Genomic DNA, 17,427 nt, shown 5'->3' with positions numbered 1-17,427 from the left:
GTCTACATTTCTATGGCAACCAGTCTCTTCAATCAGGAGTGAGCATGTTAGAAGGCCACGCCCCTTCCCTTGAAAGCAGGCTTACGAGAATCTGTCCAAACCTTCGACATTTAATTTTTAAATTATATATTTAGTGTAAAAACTAAAACTGGTTAATATTTAACTTTTAATTAAATATTTAGCTTGCTATCTAAATATTTAGTTAGTAAATGTAACTTTTATAAATACATGAATTAAAAGGAAAAAAGAAACTTTTTTTTCCTAAAACAGGCTGAGTAACCCAAAAAAATTGTTCTTAATGATTGACTGTCACTTTTCAAACAGCATCCCACAGCTTTGACAATTCACATAAGACCTCACCCAACTGCAGTTGGTGGACAAGCGCTAGTAAACAGTAGAAAAACAACAGACGCAGAATCAACTCCTTGCTTGTCCACTGTGTGAACACCATCAGCTGAATATGTGTTTATGAAACTGCGTACAGCGTGTTCTTGGACGTGCCACACACGGCCAATGTGAACCTAGCATAAGGTTTTATAACAGTCTGACCTAAAGTAGACATTATGACTACTTGAATTTACTGAGTTTTGACAAACGTATTTTCTCTCTGGAGAGCACCTTTAAATGTTCTTGGTTATTATTTAGAACTTTGTAAATGAACTGAAGTGGATTTCATGGTTTCAGTGTTTTATATTTACTCATAGGGGCTCATTTGGTTTGGGAGATGTTTGAAATCATCTGCTTGACAAGCATGAATGCGAACAGACTATAACTGTTTAGGTTCATTGTACATCAGGAGCTTCTACAAATTCCTTTATATTCTATCCATCTTAAAATCTCTCATGGATGATACATCACAGCCACATTATATGACCACTGCATGGTAAAGTTTGCGCTTGGTCCCAGAAAGCACAACAGAAGATGTGTACTCAGTATCCTACGTTTCCATCTACTCCCTTGTAGAAACACTTCAGTTATTCTACAGAACATTTTGAGTTTATGCCAGGACTGATTTTTTTTATTTTTATTTTTTTTTGGGGGGGGGGGGGGGGGTGTCACAGGGAAAACAGAACTGTAAACAATGTGTGAGTCCATGTCAATAATAAGTTTCCCTGGGCCTTTATTTGTAGTGAGGAAAGGCACCGGTTGTAGTTTAGGTCTTCCAGTTACAGATCTGAATAGGACATTGCATACAGAAAGCTAAAACAGCAGCAGTTCACAGAGTTTAAGTGAAGAAAGTAAAAATTAAGGCTGTGGATAACAACATACAAGCCTCTGGTAACGTTTTTCAGTCAGTTCTTGTTTCCATATCTACTCTAATGTTTTTGTCTTCATCTGTGAGCTCAAATTGGGCCCTGCTGTATTTTTGTGAACCCAGTAGTGGTTGTGCAACACTTGAGGAACCTTTCCTGGAGGAAGGTCGCCCTCTGGTGTCAAATGTAGAATAAGGTGAAGAAAACTATTATATTGATGTTTAATGCTTTTATTTCTGAATTTTCCAGTGCTCCATATCTAGACAGGATACACACACATTGATATAAAAAGCCTGGCCTCTCTACTGTGTTTTTCACCTTCCGTTACTGAAAACTATACAGCAACACCAGTTTCCATCAGAGTCTTGTAAGGTTAAAACCTGACTGTTTTAAGAGTAGAGGGCTCCAAACAGTTCTCCTTCTTTGGTTCATAAACCATACCTGAAAGAAGTTTCAGACTGAAAACCCATTTTAGTCTTCACACCTCGACTCCATCACTCCAGGTGCAATAAGAATTATGCAATAAATATACCTCCAAAGGGTTGTAGATACAGTGCATGTCTCATCATACGTCCAAAATATTAATGCTGGATACAGATGAAGGTCCAATACTGTGGGGGTTGTGAGCATTGAGCAGCTCCCTTCAAGGCCACTGCTAGGTGTGAAAGTAGCTTTGACTGTTGTTTTAGTCTTAGTTCCTCCCTACAGCTCCTGGCTCCACAAGGTGTGTGAGCAGAGGAGGGCCAGCGGGAAAGAAGGCGCAAAAACTTCAGCATCAGTCTGCCTCCTCATCGTTTCTCTAGCTTTTTGAATCTGGCCTCTGAAAACAAACAAAAGCAATAATTTTGCAGGTTTTTCTTTAGACTTAAAGAAACGCCACCAGGCCAATCTATCTATACAGGTTTCAATAGGCAGCTGTACTTACAAGTTTACCCTAGAAAGATGATAATTTCATGGTCATTTTTCAGAGAATATGAATGATAACACAAAAACTTTCTTTCCACTCACAGTTACTGGTTGGGTGAAGCCATTTACTGTAAAACAATATTTTTACCCTTTTTAATTCTTAATGACAACAGTAACTTCCCAAATGACCCTGTTCAAAAGTCAACATCCCTTGATGACTTTGATGCAGCAAGAAAAGTTCTGTTTTAAACTGGACATCATCTATCTACCTACCCAGTTTCTTGGAGTATGCATCCAGTTTGTAGGCAGCTTGCTCAAGCGAGGATACTTGCTCCTCAATCTTATTTATTTGGTCCAAGTAAGGCTGCAGGCTTGCATCTACAATATCAACAACCAGAAATTATTCACAATACTTTCAAGTATGACACAATGTGAACATGGCCATGAAGCGGTTGACCTTCTCCACTACTCACAATAAGTTAGGGATCTTGTCATTTTCCTATTTGGTCTGAATTTTAATGAATAACGTAAATGTTCTCTTTGTTTTTGCTAATAACAAATGAGTATAAACACCATTTTCTTTAGTTTTATATTTATTACCCAACACATAAAGACAATAATAAAGATAGTCACACATCACAGAAATTTACCATATTAGTAGCGGGTATTTCCACCATTTGCTGCAATGATAGCTCAACAGCAACGTCTCGTGCTCCCATTGACTGTATAGAAAGAATATAAAGAACTGGGACTGAGCGAGTGGGACGTCACCCAGAGAAAATACCTTACTTTCAGCTCCAGTGAAATGAAGCCAATACAGTTGCCATTTTCCTGCGGTACAGATGTCGCCATGTTGGAGCCAGATATGATTGGTCCATGTGGTCTGAGCCAACATTTTTATGGCAACGACTGTCACCAGTCAAGAATGAGCATGTTGTGCGAGCATGGTTTTTCTGAAAACTCTAGTACCCCTCACATCTGGTAAAGGGGCCTGTAGCTGTGTGGCATTTGCTAAACCATGTCTGATGTCAGAGATCCTTAGGTTCCGGTCTATCACTCCCGTGTCTCAAACTCTGCCACTAGTTCTGGGTCTTGATGCAAGTCTGCTGATGACACTTTGAGACTCACCAAGTTCACCTGCAACATCTAACTGTGTACTACCAACCTGACGGCGCTATGGCCAGGTGGCGCTTTCTCATCCATTAAGCGGCGTTGTTAGTTCATGGATGTTTGAATAATGAACCTTGAATGACTTAATGGTAAAAATCTGCTTTTCAGACTCACACAATGTTGACACTGATGCCACACTGAAAAAGTTGTTCTTTTAGGATTTTTTGGTTTTGGCGCCAGTAAGTAAGATCCAAAATCTGTTTAGTCAAACGAACACTGTATATTGTGAGTTTTTCCACAATATCCCTAACTTATTGTGAGTAGTGTATAAGGGACTAAACCTACAATCAGAGGATTGTAGGTTTAGTCCCTGCCCTGCTTAGCCTTAAAGCAAGACAGAAAACAGGTTATTGTGACTGCAGTCCACCATCTACCATGTTTCATGAAAAACACGATGACAATTTAGGCTTTCCTTATTCCACTTTCTACTTACACTTGTTGTTGAGATCTTGCAGATTGCGGCTAATGTTGATACTAATGTCCTTCATTTCCATGTATTTCAGACTTGTAAGCTTATTCATATTCTCCAACAAACTGTAATCTTCGCAGGTGGCTGAAAAGACAGGTACGGTCAGAAGATGAGAAGACAGAGTAAAAAAAATGGTTGTGACCTTAAATGTCTCATAAACACACTCTTTTCTGGAGACTCGGCCCCTTTCAATGAAAGTTTAACCTGGACTCCGGTTTGATTAGGAATGTCACATAAAGACATGTTGACTGCATTGGTTTTCTGGTTTATGACTTTTACCAACAACTCAAAAACATTCTATAAACAACCAGACAGCATGTAAAATACTAAAACAAAATCCTAATCTAGAAAAGGAGTCATTTCATGTGGACAGTATACTTCGGTTGCTCTTGTGACCTAAAGGCTCACTGGAGGTCGTTTAAAATGAGAAGTATTTATCTCAGTCCACCTAGTAAGAAGTAAAAAGAGTATAAATGTTGGTGAAAGTACCAGTTAGCTCTCCCTGGAGGAAGATGGCCATCTTTTCAAACATATCGGAGCACAACTCGTTGATGTCCGGCTCTGCGGGCTCCACAGCCTCCTCTGCTGTTTCCACACCACCATCACCTGAAGTCAGCGCCATTTGTTACACTCTCCCATTCCCGCTCCTTTCTTTCATACATTACTCAAGTAAAAAAACACGGTGGATGCACAGTAAACATAAGACGGACGCTGATGGACGTGAAAGTCACGTACTGCTGACGCCGGTTTTCTTCGGAGCGATCACCGGGTTTTCCGCTTCGGCCTCTGGGTGTTCCGCCGGAGTCCCGCTGCTGCTGCTGCTGCCGGCAGCGTCCAGTGCCGCCGGGAGGCTCGCTGGTTCCCTGGAAATGCTGTCCATTGCTGCAGCTTCGTCTCCGGTCGCGGCCATTTTGTTCCTACTCGTGTCACGTGACAGGAGTTTTCACGTGACCGCCATCCTGCTGACGCTAACACCCGCGCCCTTTCAATGTAAAGCGCTCCCAACGAGGGAAACATACAATGAATTCTGTTTGCGTACAGTAGCTTTATTTAGTTGTTTTAGCTGCGGGATGGCTCGGTTAGTGAAGTGCAGGAGTGGCGGGTGTGAAACCAGGGTTCGTGATGGGCCTCATCCAGTGTGGGTCCTTGGCAATACCCCTCAAACAGACCGCGGTCGAGTGAGCCGACATCTGCGGAAGTGCGGTCTCGCTAGCCGTCACTGACTTTTTGCATGCGCGTTTACCTCATACTTTACGGTACACACCCCCAGCGAGCTGAAAAGACGGTATAAAGCGCTAATATCACCCATGGCACAGTTACATATTATCAAATAACATGGACTGTGCTCTGAAATCAAAGAGAGCTATTGCAAGCCCTATATTGTTATTTGATGAACAAATGTATTCATTTGGATTGCACATCTGTTCACTCCATGATAAACTACCAGAAATAATGTGTTTGTCTGAAATATAATCAAACAGACAGATTCTAAAAGTGAGCTTTAACACTGACAAGAGTGTTTTGTGGGTTGTTGAGCATGTCATGGAATGGAATCAAACAGAAATGAAGAAACTCCACGTAAAAAGGGAACATCTGGTCCTGTCAACTCTTTCTAAAGTTGCTTCATTTAAGGTGAGGCAAAACTTTCACTGGATTATTGTTGGTAATTTTGTTCATGATCATCTCAGCAAGTTTGGAGCAATTTGACTGGAGATTATTAGTGATATTGACATTATAGTCTAATTCAGCCTCCTTCATTCATGGATAGAGTTTAATATGTGAACCATTCAAAATGCCACTTTATCAAAAGGTGTCGAAAAACTTTCAATGGATTATTGTTGGTAATGATGTTCATGATCATCACAGCAAGTTTGATGAAAATTGACTGCAAAAAATACTCTTACCATGTAATACCTAAAATGGAGGTTAATAAACATGTTATGAATGAGGAGGCCTGAATTGGTCTATAATGTGAATTTCTCTAATTTTCTCCAGTCAATTTTCTTCAAACTTGCTGTGATTATCATGAACATCATTACCAACAATAATCCAGTGAAAGTTTTACATCATCTTTTGAAAAAAGTGGTATTTTGGATGGTTCACATGTTATACTATGACTATAAATGCAGGATGCTTGGGTGTACTATAACTTTAATTTGTCTACTTTTCCACAGTCAATCTTCTTCAAACTTGCTGTGATGTTAGTGAACATCATTACCAACAATAATCCAGAGAAAGTTTTGCGTCACCTTTGAAAAAAGTGGTATTTTGGATGGTTCACATTTTATACTTTAACTATAAAGGCAGAATGCTCAGGTCTACTATAACTTTAATATCTCTATTTTTCTCCAGTCAATCTTCTTTAAACTTGCTGTTGATGATCATGAACATCATTACCAACAATAATCCAGTGAACGTTTTGCGTCACCTTTTGATAAAGTGGTATTTTGGATGGTTCACGTACACTCTAACTATAAATGAGGGAGGCTGAATTGGACTATAATGTCAATTTCTCTCATTTTCCCTAGTCACTTTTCCTCAAACTTGCTGAGATGATCGTGAACAACATTACCAACATTAATCCAGTGAAAGTTTTGCCTCACCTTAAATGAAGCAACTTTAGAAAGAGTTGACAGGACCAGATGTTCCCTTTTTACGTGGAGTTTCTTCATTTCTGTTTGATTCCATTCCATGACATGCTCAACAACCCACAAAACACTCTTGTCAGTGTTAAAGCTCACTTTTAGAATCTGTCTGTTTGATTATATTTCAGACAAACACATTATTTCTGGTAGTTTATTATGGAATGAACAGACGTGCAATCCAAATGAATACATTTGTAGATCAAATAACAATATAGGGCTTACAATAGCTCTCTTTGATTTCAGAGCACAGTACATGTTAATTGATAATGGGTAACTGTGACATAGGTGATATTAGTGCTTTATACCGTCTTTTCAGCTCGCTGGAGGTGTGTACCGTAAACTATGATGTAAACCCGCATGCAAAAGTCAGTGACGGCTAGCGAGACCGCACTTCCGCAGATGTCGGCTCACTCGACCGCGGTTCAAACAGGAAGTACCTGCTGGTCCCAAAAAGTCGAAATCCTGGTACTTTTTAAGGATTAAAAGATTCATTCATTCATTCATTTTCTATTCCGTTTTGTTCCTTTCGGGGTCACGGGGCTGCTGGAGCCTATCCCGGCCACTTTTAATCCACAAGTGGATTCAAAGATCTGGCACAAATATAATCCATACAAATGTAAACGTAATATTTTTTTTCTAAAAAATGATGGTTGTAATTGTTGGTTTGAAATTAAACGGAATGCTTCGATAAAATATTGTTTTGGGGAAGAGCTTTGTTTTGATGTTTTGATGAAATGCTGTTAATTATTGATTGATTTTTTCCCTATATCTTTATTTTTTTTATGGCTAATTGATGTTATTTTGTTTGTTTTTCCTAGGATAAACCATTTATTTTTCTTATAGGTCCTGGACACAGAATCAGACGAATCTTTCCAAAAAGATAATTTTGCTAAACAGCACCTGGATGCTCCGGGTTGTGAGGACTTGTGAGAAGCACGCTTTGGAGGACTATCTCAGATGGTACATTATTGACAGAAACCATAGTTCCATTCAACAGTAAATTATTTGCCATTAATTGCCAGAAACTACTGTATGTTAGGTTCAAAGCTAATACAAGTTTTAAAGCTAAGTAGTAAATTTGAAATCCAATTTTCTTCCAAGGCTCTGACTGTTTCAGACATGGGGAACATGTTCACTCCAGATCTCAGCCCACCAGGAAATAACGGGCAGCAGAAGGAGGGCAAAACACTTGGATTCTGGGCAGATGTTCTATCTGATTCTGAGGGTTTGAATTGACTAGCTTTCTAGTCTCCCAAACTGATTAAGCTACTTGAATAAAGGGTGAAAGATTTTCATTAATGCAAACATTAACAGCACTGACTTTCTTCTTTCAGAGAAATTACCGGCTGTGTCCCTGGAGGAGTTGCTGATGTTTGCTATCGGTCTGGCTGCACTTCCACCAGCACGAATGATGCCAACTCCACGAATCCAGATCATAAGTGAATCACCATTTCCAGTAGCAAACACTTGTGCAAATATACTAAAGCTACCACTAGTAGATACGTATAGTGTGTTTAAGGAAAATATGGACTTTGGAATGCAAAATGTTCCAGGACTTGGGTGTTTTTGAGACCGTACTTGTCAGTTGATGATAAGTCCAGTTCAGCTGCTGTTGGCATTGTTCTCTAACACGACACTAAGTTATTAAGAAGAACTGTTAAACAGTTTGTTTCTTTGTTCTCAGAGCAAAATATTGTGTACTGTAACAGGAAATAGAAAATATTGTGTTTAAAGTATGTCAGGTCTAAGACTCATGTGCTTCAGAGTTCAATAAAATTCTCAGGCAGATTCCCAGTCTAGTGGTTCTCTGCTGCCTACCAGTGGTCGGATGTTTAAGTGGAAAACAGGAGTCAGACGTGGATGGACGCTCAAAAATAAATGAATATAGTCTTGACAGCCTTTTACAAATATCGCCAAAGGAACTATCGCAATATATCGCCTAAACGATTTTCCCTAACACCCCTACTGAAAACACTATTCTGTAGAAATCAATAATCTCTCAAAAATGAATAAATGTCTACATTTATATGAGCTGCTATGATGACTCGTCAGCATTTTCATGCTACAAAAAATAATTTGTAAGAAATGTCATCTTTATTTTATTTTATACATTTTTTCAAATTTTAATAGAGATATGAATCACAGTAAAGGTGCTCAATAGGTCTAACGATGCTGAAACTATTGTGACCAAACCTTGTGTACTGACTAATCTAGACCCTATTATCCTGCTAGAACAATAATTATGTTGTAAATTCACTTTGTTTATTTTAAAGATTTTTTTATTTATTTAAATATATATCATATTTGGTCAGAAATGCTCAATAGCTCTAAAGATATTAAAGCTGACAAAGTAATGGTCTGATATAATTTTTGTTGTAATTGGACAGTAGGGTCATTATTTTTTCAATATAAAAAGTTTAGTGATAGTAGCTTCAGTTTCTTCAGAGATATTGAGATATTTTTACTTTAATTCTTATTAAAAGGCAGGAAAAATTCAATCTTTTTTCTTTTTAAACGCATTTGTAGTTCACTCACTGTGTTAATACAAAAAATATTGAGATACTTGCTGACACGTGAACGTTTATCAGAAGAGTTATTGAAACAGGAAGTCTGAATCTGTGAAGATCTTTCAAACTTCACCCAGTCGTCTGAGTGCTGCACTCTGATTGGTTGACTCCCCCCTCCTCTAGCCCCCACTCTGTTTTATTATCGGACACAGATCAGCTTTGACACAAATTTCTCACAAGGAATGTGTCAGACGTCCGAGGAGAGTTGTAGAGTTCGTGATTCGTGGCAGCAGATTCGCTTAGTTCCAATCCCCGATTTGAGGTTGTAACTCTAAATGTGTTACGGTTTCAGGTTCTTGCCTTTGTGTTTTGATTCTCTTTTTGTTCTGGCTTGTTTTCAGTTCACTTTCTGTTTTATTTAGAAAAGTTCCTGTTTTGTACTTTGGTTTCGAGTTTTACTTTGGTCCCCATCTGTCCTGATTGTGTTCACCTGAGTCCCGTCAGTCCTGTTTCTATTTAAGTCTTGTCATTCCCTTCCTCCTGTGCTGGTCCATATCATGTTATTCCCCTGTTTTGAGTGTTTCAAGTTTGAGTTTTGGTCAGCCTGCTTCAGCAGTGGTTTTTCGTTTGTAGTTTTGTTGACTTTATTAAATATCCTGTTGCCTGGAACCTCCTGCCTCCTCCTCCTCTCTGCACCTGGGTTCTTCCACAACCCACGTTCGTAACATTATGGACCAGCCCGACGTGTACCCAGCAATGAGGAACATGCTACATTTTGGAGCATTTTGCCGTGAGGGAGATGAAGAACAACCAGACGACTTCCTTTATCCAGTAGTATGTGACATGCAGCGCCTGGAGGCATATTGCCAGGAGGCGGAGAGAACCTGGTCCCCTTGGACTGCTGACTGGGTCCACTTCCCCACCTCTGTGTCCGACGGGAGAAGTCTGGCTGTGGGAGGGGGCCGTTGTCGTTGTCACCGCCGCCGCCTTTCTCGGCGTCCCAGCTTGTTTCCGGAGGTGGACAAGGACAGACCCCAAACAGTCCCTGAACAGCGGCGTCTCCTCTCCCCCTCCCTTGTGGCCGATCATGACCCTGCGCAGGCGCTCCTGGGACTTGGAGGCTACCTGCAACAGTGACTGGTACTCTAGTGGAAGTTCACTTAGTTTTCTTTTGTCACAATTTGTATATGCATGTGAGTAGGGTGTTTTGTTTTTGTTGTTTGCAGGTGGGCTCGAGGCCCCTTGTGGTTTCATCGTGTGTTTTATTTATTCTGTCTTTTAACATATTTATAATAAATCTCTCTTCAATTTGGAACCCCGTCTCCGCTTAGTTTGAGTCCACATTTTATTAGTGTGCCTGAATTGCTCGTGTTGCCACACATGCATCAACTATAAATGAGAACTGGACTGAGTATGATCCATAGAAAATGGTTCAACCAAATGAAGTCAATTTAGTCGCCATTTTCCGTGACCTGGATGCTGTCATGTTTGGGCTAGATGACTCCTGTAAGTAGTTAGTGGTCCAAGTCAGTCTCAAGTCATTTTTTCCATGGCAATCACTCTCGCCAATTAGGAGTGAGTTGGTTGGAAGTCCACACCCCTACCGCAGGTGTGGTCTTCTAACATGCTCACTCCTGATTGGAGAGAGTGGTTGCCATAGAAATGTAGACAGACCAAGTGAAGCTTGATGAGGTTGACCGGTTCCCAAATGGCAACAGAAAACTTTAAAGCCACAGACTTTGAAAGTTTGGATGGCATGATTAAAATTAACTGGCTCAGGTCTTTTCTTCAAAATGGGAGAAATATGTAGGGGGTATTGACTTCATTCAAAAAATGTGATTTTGACTACAGAAAACTTCCTATTAAACTTTCTACTTATCAGCAGGTGTTACTGTACTGGATACTCGTATTCAAATGTAACTTTAGTCCATACAACACTCCCATATGGAACTGTTGGTTTATTTTATGTAGGAACAAAACAATTGTTTACAAAAATTGGATTGATAACAGTATTTGGTAATTATTGCACATTATGAATGATAATGGAAACATTATTTCATTTGAAACTTTTTCCAGTACGTTTAAATTAAATGATAAAAAACGATATAACGATGTGATAAGAGCTTCAGACTTTGATCCAAATGTCCTCCAGTCTGGTTCTCAATGTTCAAGTTCAGCTTCCACCTCTGTTACTTGATGGTAAATTGCCTAATTCAAAACTTTCAAACTCATTTATACAATCTTTGTTTGTTAAAGAACTGTTTCCAACATCTTACAAAAATTATTCTATGTCACAGCATTACACAAAGAGGAAGTATGCAAGTTAATATTTCAGTTTGTTAAAAATCCAATTCTTCCCAAATACAAAGAAATCCATTCTAAAATCAATAATGCTGTTTATCCATGCAAGGAACTACTATATGTACACTTTGGTTTTCCAGAAAATAAATGTTCTTTCTGCAATCTCAATATAGAAAGACTTGATCATTTGTTTTTTGAATGTATAAATTGTAGCAGTTTTTGGGAAGATTGTTTTTTTTTTTTTTTGGTGCTGCCCAAAGTTTCCCTTTCCAATTTCTATTCAATTACAAAAACATCAGAATATTTGGAGTAGTTTCTGGTGATAAATTATTTGATGGGGCAATTAATACACTAATAATATCTGGGAATTTTTATTCATAAGAGCAGATTCTTAAAATTAAAACCATTTTTTAATACATTTCATAAAGAGATCTGCTTATATTTTAAATCACTAAAACTTCTGAAAAACAAAAATGCAAGAAAACTGTTCACTTTCATTGAAGATAACATGCTTTATGACAATCCCTAGTATTATATGATATTTTGACATTTGTATTAGACTCCAATTCATATTTTTTTTGTTGTATTTTATTGTTTTCCTCGTGTTTTTTCTTTCTGTTCTGTTCATGTGAATATGTATGTCATCTTTTGATGTTCTAAAAAAAATGTCGCAGAAAACTGTCAACTGAATTGTATTCACCTGATTAGAACCAGAATGGAGGCAAATTTAAATGGGTGACGTCATAATTACTCTACCTAAATATTATAGGCATACAGTCAATGGACAAGATCCTTCACACTACTGCCTAACTATGTAGTCACAATGTATTAATATTTTCAACTAATGTGATAAGAGAAATTTCTTTTTAATTGTTATATAAATATTTTCCCACTAAATGTTTTATCCAGCACAGATTTCAAAAGCATATTTACACCAGAAGAAGTTCCATCTGCATTACTCATCTGGAAACAGCTACAAATCAATTTTGGACCTGTTCATGCAACACAACATTTTGGACTGGTGTACTAAACTTACTGGAAAGACAAATACTTCATGATGTTTTTTATTTATTTATTTATATATAATCATTTTTTTTAATTGAAAGCAGCGACGTTTATTTACTTAACTTGAATTTTTTTAAGCCAAATTCCATGGATGATAGCTGATTTACGTCTTTTCATTTGTGAAATAAAAAATACAGCGAAGCTGTAAAAAAAAATAATACAGGGAATCTCTCAAAAATTCAGAAAATTTGAAAGCTATTAAAACTTGAATTTCTATGGTGATACATTGAATTTTTCCCCCATTTTTAATATGTTGTCACTGATGCACTCAAATGTGCTCAGTAATCATTATTTTTTGTCTTTATGCTTTTTGTTTTTACCCACCTCCCTCCGTTTATTCTCTTAGTGTTCTGCTGATTTATTAACATTTCGTTTTAATAAAGTTGGAGGGGGGGGGGGGAAATGACACAAGTCTGAAAAAACAGGGTTGTACTGGGAAGGGTATCCGGCATAAAAATCTCTGCTAAACCACCTGAAACACATGCCGGAAGTTGAAAATGTTTTATTTAGTTTGTTGTTTTCACTAGACAGAAGTCAAACCTAAAATATAATTTTAGAAAAACACGGATGGCTACACTGTGTTTAATAAGAAAATTCATATGGCGATAGTGAGGTTTGTTGAAAGTACTTAATATTTCTAAATAAATAAAACATCCCAATTTAAAATCTTCATAACATGCATACATACATTAAAAAAACATTTAAAAATAATCAATCTGTGGTTTTGCCTTTGGGTGTTTCAAGTTAAAACTCGTTTCAGGTTTAAATCTTTATTTATTTTTTCACGTGAGATGCCACAGCATTAACGTATAGCTTTGACAGAGTCGTTCCCGCCGTGTGCACGCGCCACACAGTGGGTTCCTCCGGTTCGTGGCGTGCAGATTTCGTCTTCACACCTGTGTCGGCGCTGTTGGGGAAGCAGATCGTGACAGGCTAGTTGCAGCGGCGGACTGTAAACATGGCGGCGTGCAGAGCCACACAGCCGTGCCAAACACCCTGTTACTACTAACCCAGGAGCCCGAGACACCTGAAAAATGGAGACCGAAGAGGAGCAGCACATAACGACGCTGCTCTGTATGGGGTTCCCGGATCCCGACGTGATCAGGAAAGCGCTCCGGCTGGCGAAGAACGACATCAACGAGGCAGTGGCGCTACTAACGAATGAAAGCCCCGGACTCGGGTATGGGTATGAGCCCATGGAGAGTGGGCCTTCCCCCGGGCTGGGCTCCAGCGGAGAGGGGGAGAACGGCGGGCGGACTGGAAAGGGTGGGTTTGACCCCCCTCCAGCTTACCACGATGTTGTGGAAGGCGAGGTAGGAACACCGGGATTTTCTACCAGAATCGGCGGAAGGAGCAGAGAAGAGCGGGGCTAACGCAAGGCAAAAGATTGGGCTCGCCCTTTCCTGTAGCCAAACTTAGCGCCTCCGGTGCTACCTGCTCCAAGCTGTCACTCACAGCAGGAGGTCAAAGGCTTTCCGGTCCCGCGACGCGTCATTCGGTTGTTCGGGCAGACATGAGATGACATGTGAACAGGCGCGTGAACGTTCAAGCTGGACCCCTGTCTTGAACTTCAAAGCTAACCGAGCTAGCATGCAGCTTGCTAGCAACGTTAGTGCAGTTGAACCGCGCCAGTTCAGTAGGAGGAGCAGGGGTCGGAGCGCGGAGCTGTCCCGGGTGGAACTATATCGACTGCTTCCCGCTCATCAGATTTATCGATCAGAATTGACAATAGCCAACTAGTTCTGTGACAGACATTAGCATCAGGTAGACTTGAAGGTTGTCACGTTTTAGCCATCCTCAGTAGAAATTAAGAGGAAGATAATCATACCAGAAACCGGTTTCGATACCTTTTTTTTTTGCTCTTCTTCTGTAATATTATTAGTACTATTAACACTTGTTGCTGTTTATGTAAACACAGACAGGCTGTCATTGTAGGTTCAGATAGTCTGGGTCAGGTTTATTCGTGTCAAGGGAACAGGATTCTGTGTTTTCTGTGTTGATATGGGTTGGAGTCCAAAAGCGGCATAGGCTATTCACACTAAAGGACTACACAGACACATTATCTGTATGTGTGTGTATAGAGGGATAGATAGATAGATGGATGGACGGACGTCCGTCTATCTATCTATCATCTATCTATCCATCTATACACACACATACACACATATATACACTGTTACCAGGACAACATAGCCATGCCTTCGTAATCAACTTGACTTGAAACATGTTGGAGTCCCAAATCACAAAAGCCCACCGTTCCCTAAAGATCCACACTTGTTTTATTTCTTTGGATGAGGAGTATTTGTAGGAAACACAACTTCCCAAAGTTGAAAGCTGAAAGTTGTTGTTTGCCAACCAACCATGACAAACCAGAGGCACTGACTGGACGTTGTCAAAGATGTGGCATTCTGCAGAACAAATGAGTAAACTGCATTCGTTTTTCTGGTTGATGACAGTGTTTACTGCGCTCGTAGCCCGTTGCCAGTCTTTGGACTCGTGTTGTGTTCCTAAATATAGCTTGTCGTCTCCCTGACACACACAGACACGTTGCTGTTATTGCAAAGCTTCTTCCCAAGAGGGATGTGAGTGCACAGTAACAGTGAGGTGCTGAGTTACCCACCCAATCCTGCCATCCTCTGAAATATCTCTAAAGGCTTTGATGTCATGAGACGCTAAAACCTAGCAGTTGTACATGTACGATCACCCAAACGTGCATCTTGGGAGTATACACATCCCATTCAGTTGATGACAGCAAAAAATAAGCACATGTAACTTTTCAGTTGTCTTTGTGTTGTGACCCTGAAGCCCCGGCAGCCCGTGAATCCTCACGTTAAACTCATGTGTTGTAGAAACATCAGGTCCAAAGGACTTTCACAGAAAGAGTGAGAGCTCCAGTCTAGTTGGGAATTTTCCTCTGGATCAGATGAATGAAACCTGATTCTTCTGCTGCTTCTTCCTGCCTCACATTCTTTGTTATGTCTTTCGCTATAATTCTGTTAACTTCAGTAGCAGCTTTGCTCTTGACTTTTTCCTGTGTAGATGGAAGGGTCACGTGTTTCTCCCTTTGTCGTCTGTTCACTCATGATAACAGAAAACATGTTGGTTGGAAACGTCCATCAGCTAATAGGAGAGTAGCAGTCCTGAACCGGACGCTCCATAACTCCAATGTGGTACAGAAGACTGGAACGTGTTCCAACGCTCCATCATTAAAGGTTTTGTTTGGGAGAAGTTTCCCAGATGCTCTGTGAAAACCAACGTGCTTTAAGTTGATTTTTTTTTTTTTTTTGGCCTCTCCAGGGTTTGATGGTTGCCTTGCTCATCTGCTCTTGTCATTCAGATGTAATGAGAGCTTTCACAGCCCCACTGGAAATATGCCAATTCTTTAAAAAGGCCTGTCCCACAGCTTTGACCTTCAGTCAAAGACCATCACCTTCAATTGTGAGACAAAACTCACAATTGAGTTTAAAAGCACACACCCCAAGATTTCAGACTCTGAAGTTCTGAAGAAGAAGAGATGTCACTGTTCATTAAAGATGAGGAGGAAACAAATGAATAGAAGTGATGCAGAGAGGACACACTGCTAGAAGTCAGTTCTACGACATCCTTAGCTCCAGAGAGAGGGAAGTTTGACTCTTGATTACAGAGGTCTTCTGTTTTTAGCTCACTCTGGAAAGGTGCCCTCTCTTAAAACGGCGAGAGAGCTTTTGTGTGACCCATATTTTTGGTTTTCCTTAGGGGCTTTGTTTGTCTTTTCTATGTCGCAGAGAAGCAACGATGAGAATGGGAACTGCTCTGGCGGCAGTATGGAGTTTCCCACCACCAACCTGTATGAGCTGGAGAGTCGCGTCTTCACCGACCACTGGTCTATACCTTACAAAAGAGAGGAGTCCCTGGGCAAGTGTCTGATCGCCTCCACCTGCCTGGCACGACACGGTAAGCAGGAGCGTGTTGGCTAACTTTGTGTCCGTGTGTGGCGTTTTTCACGTTGTTTTGGCCGTCTGTGTTTCTAATAAATGGCTTCAGCGTCTTGCTCTCTGTCAGGTCTTGCCGACGCCGATGAAAACTGTAAGCGGTTTATGGATCGGTGCATGCCCGAGGCCTTTAAAAAGGTGAGTTTTAGCAGAGCGGCGGATGACGTTTGTGCTCATTTGTGTGTGTTATTTGACGCTTGTTGTTGTTGCTCGGTGCACACCAGTTGCTGACCAGCAGCGCCGTGCACAAGTGGGGCACAGAGATTCACGAGGGGATCTACAACATGCTCATGCTGCTGGTGGAGCTGGTAGCTGAGAGGGTGAAGCAGGACCCAGTACCCGTAAATTTGATGGGAGTTCTGACTATGGTGGGTTCTCTCACTTTTTTTCTATTTTGTCAAAGAACTTTGTTATTAAACCACGGTGAAATAGATCCTCTGGATGATGTTTAAAAGCTGATGTAAAGGCAAAGCCTGCGTTGCTGTGCATGCGATGAACTGTTTTCTTTCTTTGAATTGTGTGGCAGGCCTTGAACCCTGATAATGAATACCATTTCAAGAACCGCATGAAGGCGTGTCAGAGAAACTGGGCGGAAGTTTTTGGGGATGAAGCCAACATGTTTGCTGTCTCTCCTAACACCTATCAGAAGGTAATTTCAGCACAAATGGCTTTTCGCTATGTGATTGACACACAGTAGCTGTCAAAAAACCTGCATGCTGAAGACTTGATTGATTTGTTGTTTCAGGAGCCTCACGGTTGGTTGGTTGACTTGGTTAACAGAGTGAGTAATTACTAGTTTGCTTTTTTTCTGCATTGTGCCTAGGTCTTATTTCAAATCCTAACTGTAATTTTCCCTGTTTTTGGGGTGAAGTTTGGAGAATTAGGAGGATTCACTGCCATCCAGACGAAGCTGAACTCAGAGGAGGTGGAGATTGCTGTAAGAACTTCTGCCGTTCATCCAGTGTTATTAGACTGGAAAAGGACCGTTGGGGATCGACAATGTGACGGGGTCGTTTGCTCTAAAACTCCTCTTATCCATCTGTGCTGGGGCACCACTAACCCAGACACCAGCACAGTGGTGTCGTGAAGTCCATGCTTACTCCTTCTGGTCTGCATCACCAAGACGCAGCTTTTAGTTTT

General features: G+C 40.4%; 2 protein-coding genes and 1 long non-coding RNA gene across 10 annotated transcripts in view; 2 read left to right on the top strand and 1 right to left on the bottom strand.

The window, feature by feature from the left end:
- Nucleotides 1-1,467: 1,467 nt before the first annotated feature.
- On the bottom strand, nt 1,468-5,048 carry bloc1s2 (biogenesis of lysosomal organelles complex-1, subunit 2). The gene is made up of 5 exons (XM_004067616.5): nt 4,534-5,048; nt 4,288-4,404; nt 3,763-3,882; nt 2,433-2,537; nt 1,468-2,073 (listed from the first exon to the last, which is right to left on the bottom strand). Exons 1-5 carry the CDS (start codon nt 4,706-4,708, stop codon nt 2,042-2,044), a joined length of 549 nt encoding a protein of 182 aa, XP_004067664.1. The 5' UTR covers nt 4,709-5,048; the 3' UTR covers nt 1,468-2,041.
- Nucleotides 5,049-5,641: 593 nt separating this feature from the next.
- LOC105353875 (uncharacterized) lies at nt 5,642-10,262 on the top strand. Its single transcript, XR_002873143.2, has 3 exons — nt 5,642-7,403; nt 7,545-7,668; nt 7,778-10,262. It is a non-coding gene; the product is annotated as an uncharacterized LOC105353875 (long non-coding RNA).
- Nucleotides 10,263-13,159: 2,897 nt separating this feature from the next.
- Nucleotides 13,160-17,427, top strand: part of usp24 (ubiquitin specific peptidase 24) — a 30,027-nt gene continuing 25,759 nt past the window's right edge. For 4 of the 8 annotated variants that reach the window (XM_023953985.2, XM_023953983.2, XM_078945605.1 and 1 more), the window contains exons 1-7: nt 13,160-13,629; nt 16,081-16,249; nt 16,340-16,425; nt 16,512-16,655; nt 16,814-16,936; nt 17,033-17,068; nt 17,159-17,224. In XM_023953985.2, the coding sequence (XP_023809753.1) occupies nt 13,351-13,629; nt 16,081-16,249; nt 16,340-16,425; nt 16,512-16,655; nt 16,814-16,936; nt 17,033-17,068; nt 17,159-17,224 (903 nt within the window). In that variant the 5' untranslated portion in view covers nt 13,160-13,350. Of the gene's footprint in view, nt 13,630-13,939; nt 14,081-16,080; nt 16,250-16,339; nt 16,426-16,511; nt 16,656-16,813; nt 16,937-17,032; nt 17,069-17,158; nt 17,225-17,427 lie in introns of those variants that run through there. The other 4 variants (XM_023953986.2, XM_023953984.2, XM_078945604.1 and 1 more) reach the window with 2 other exon arrangements.

Source organism: Oryzias latipes, chromosome 4, assembly GCF_053564925.1.
Source record: "Oryzias latipes strain Hd-rR chromosome 4, Olatipes_Hd-rR_3.1".
NCBI lineage: Eukaryota > Metazoa > Chordata > Actinopteri > Beloniformes > Adrianichthyidae > Oryzias > Oryzias latipes.
Note: the sequence above shows the minus strand (reverse complement) of the source record. Positions and strands in the feature narration are given on the sequence as shown.

Bases quoted from the DNA above. Each gene is read 5' to 3' on its own strand.
- bloc1s2 (XM_004067616.5), bottom strand. From the start codon at position 4,708: ATGGCCGCGACCGGAGACGAAGCTGCAGCAATGGACAGCATTTCCAGG. The intron at 4,405-4,533 runs GTACGTGACTTT...CGCTGACTTCAG, and splicing joins GAAGAAAACCGGCGTCAGCA to GTGATGGTGGTGTGGAAACA. The intron at 3,883-4,287 runs GTACTTTCACCA...CTGTCTTTTCAG, and splicing joins CCTCCAGGGAGAGCTAACTG to CCACCTGCGAAGATTACAGT.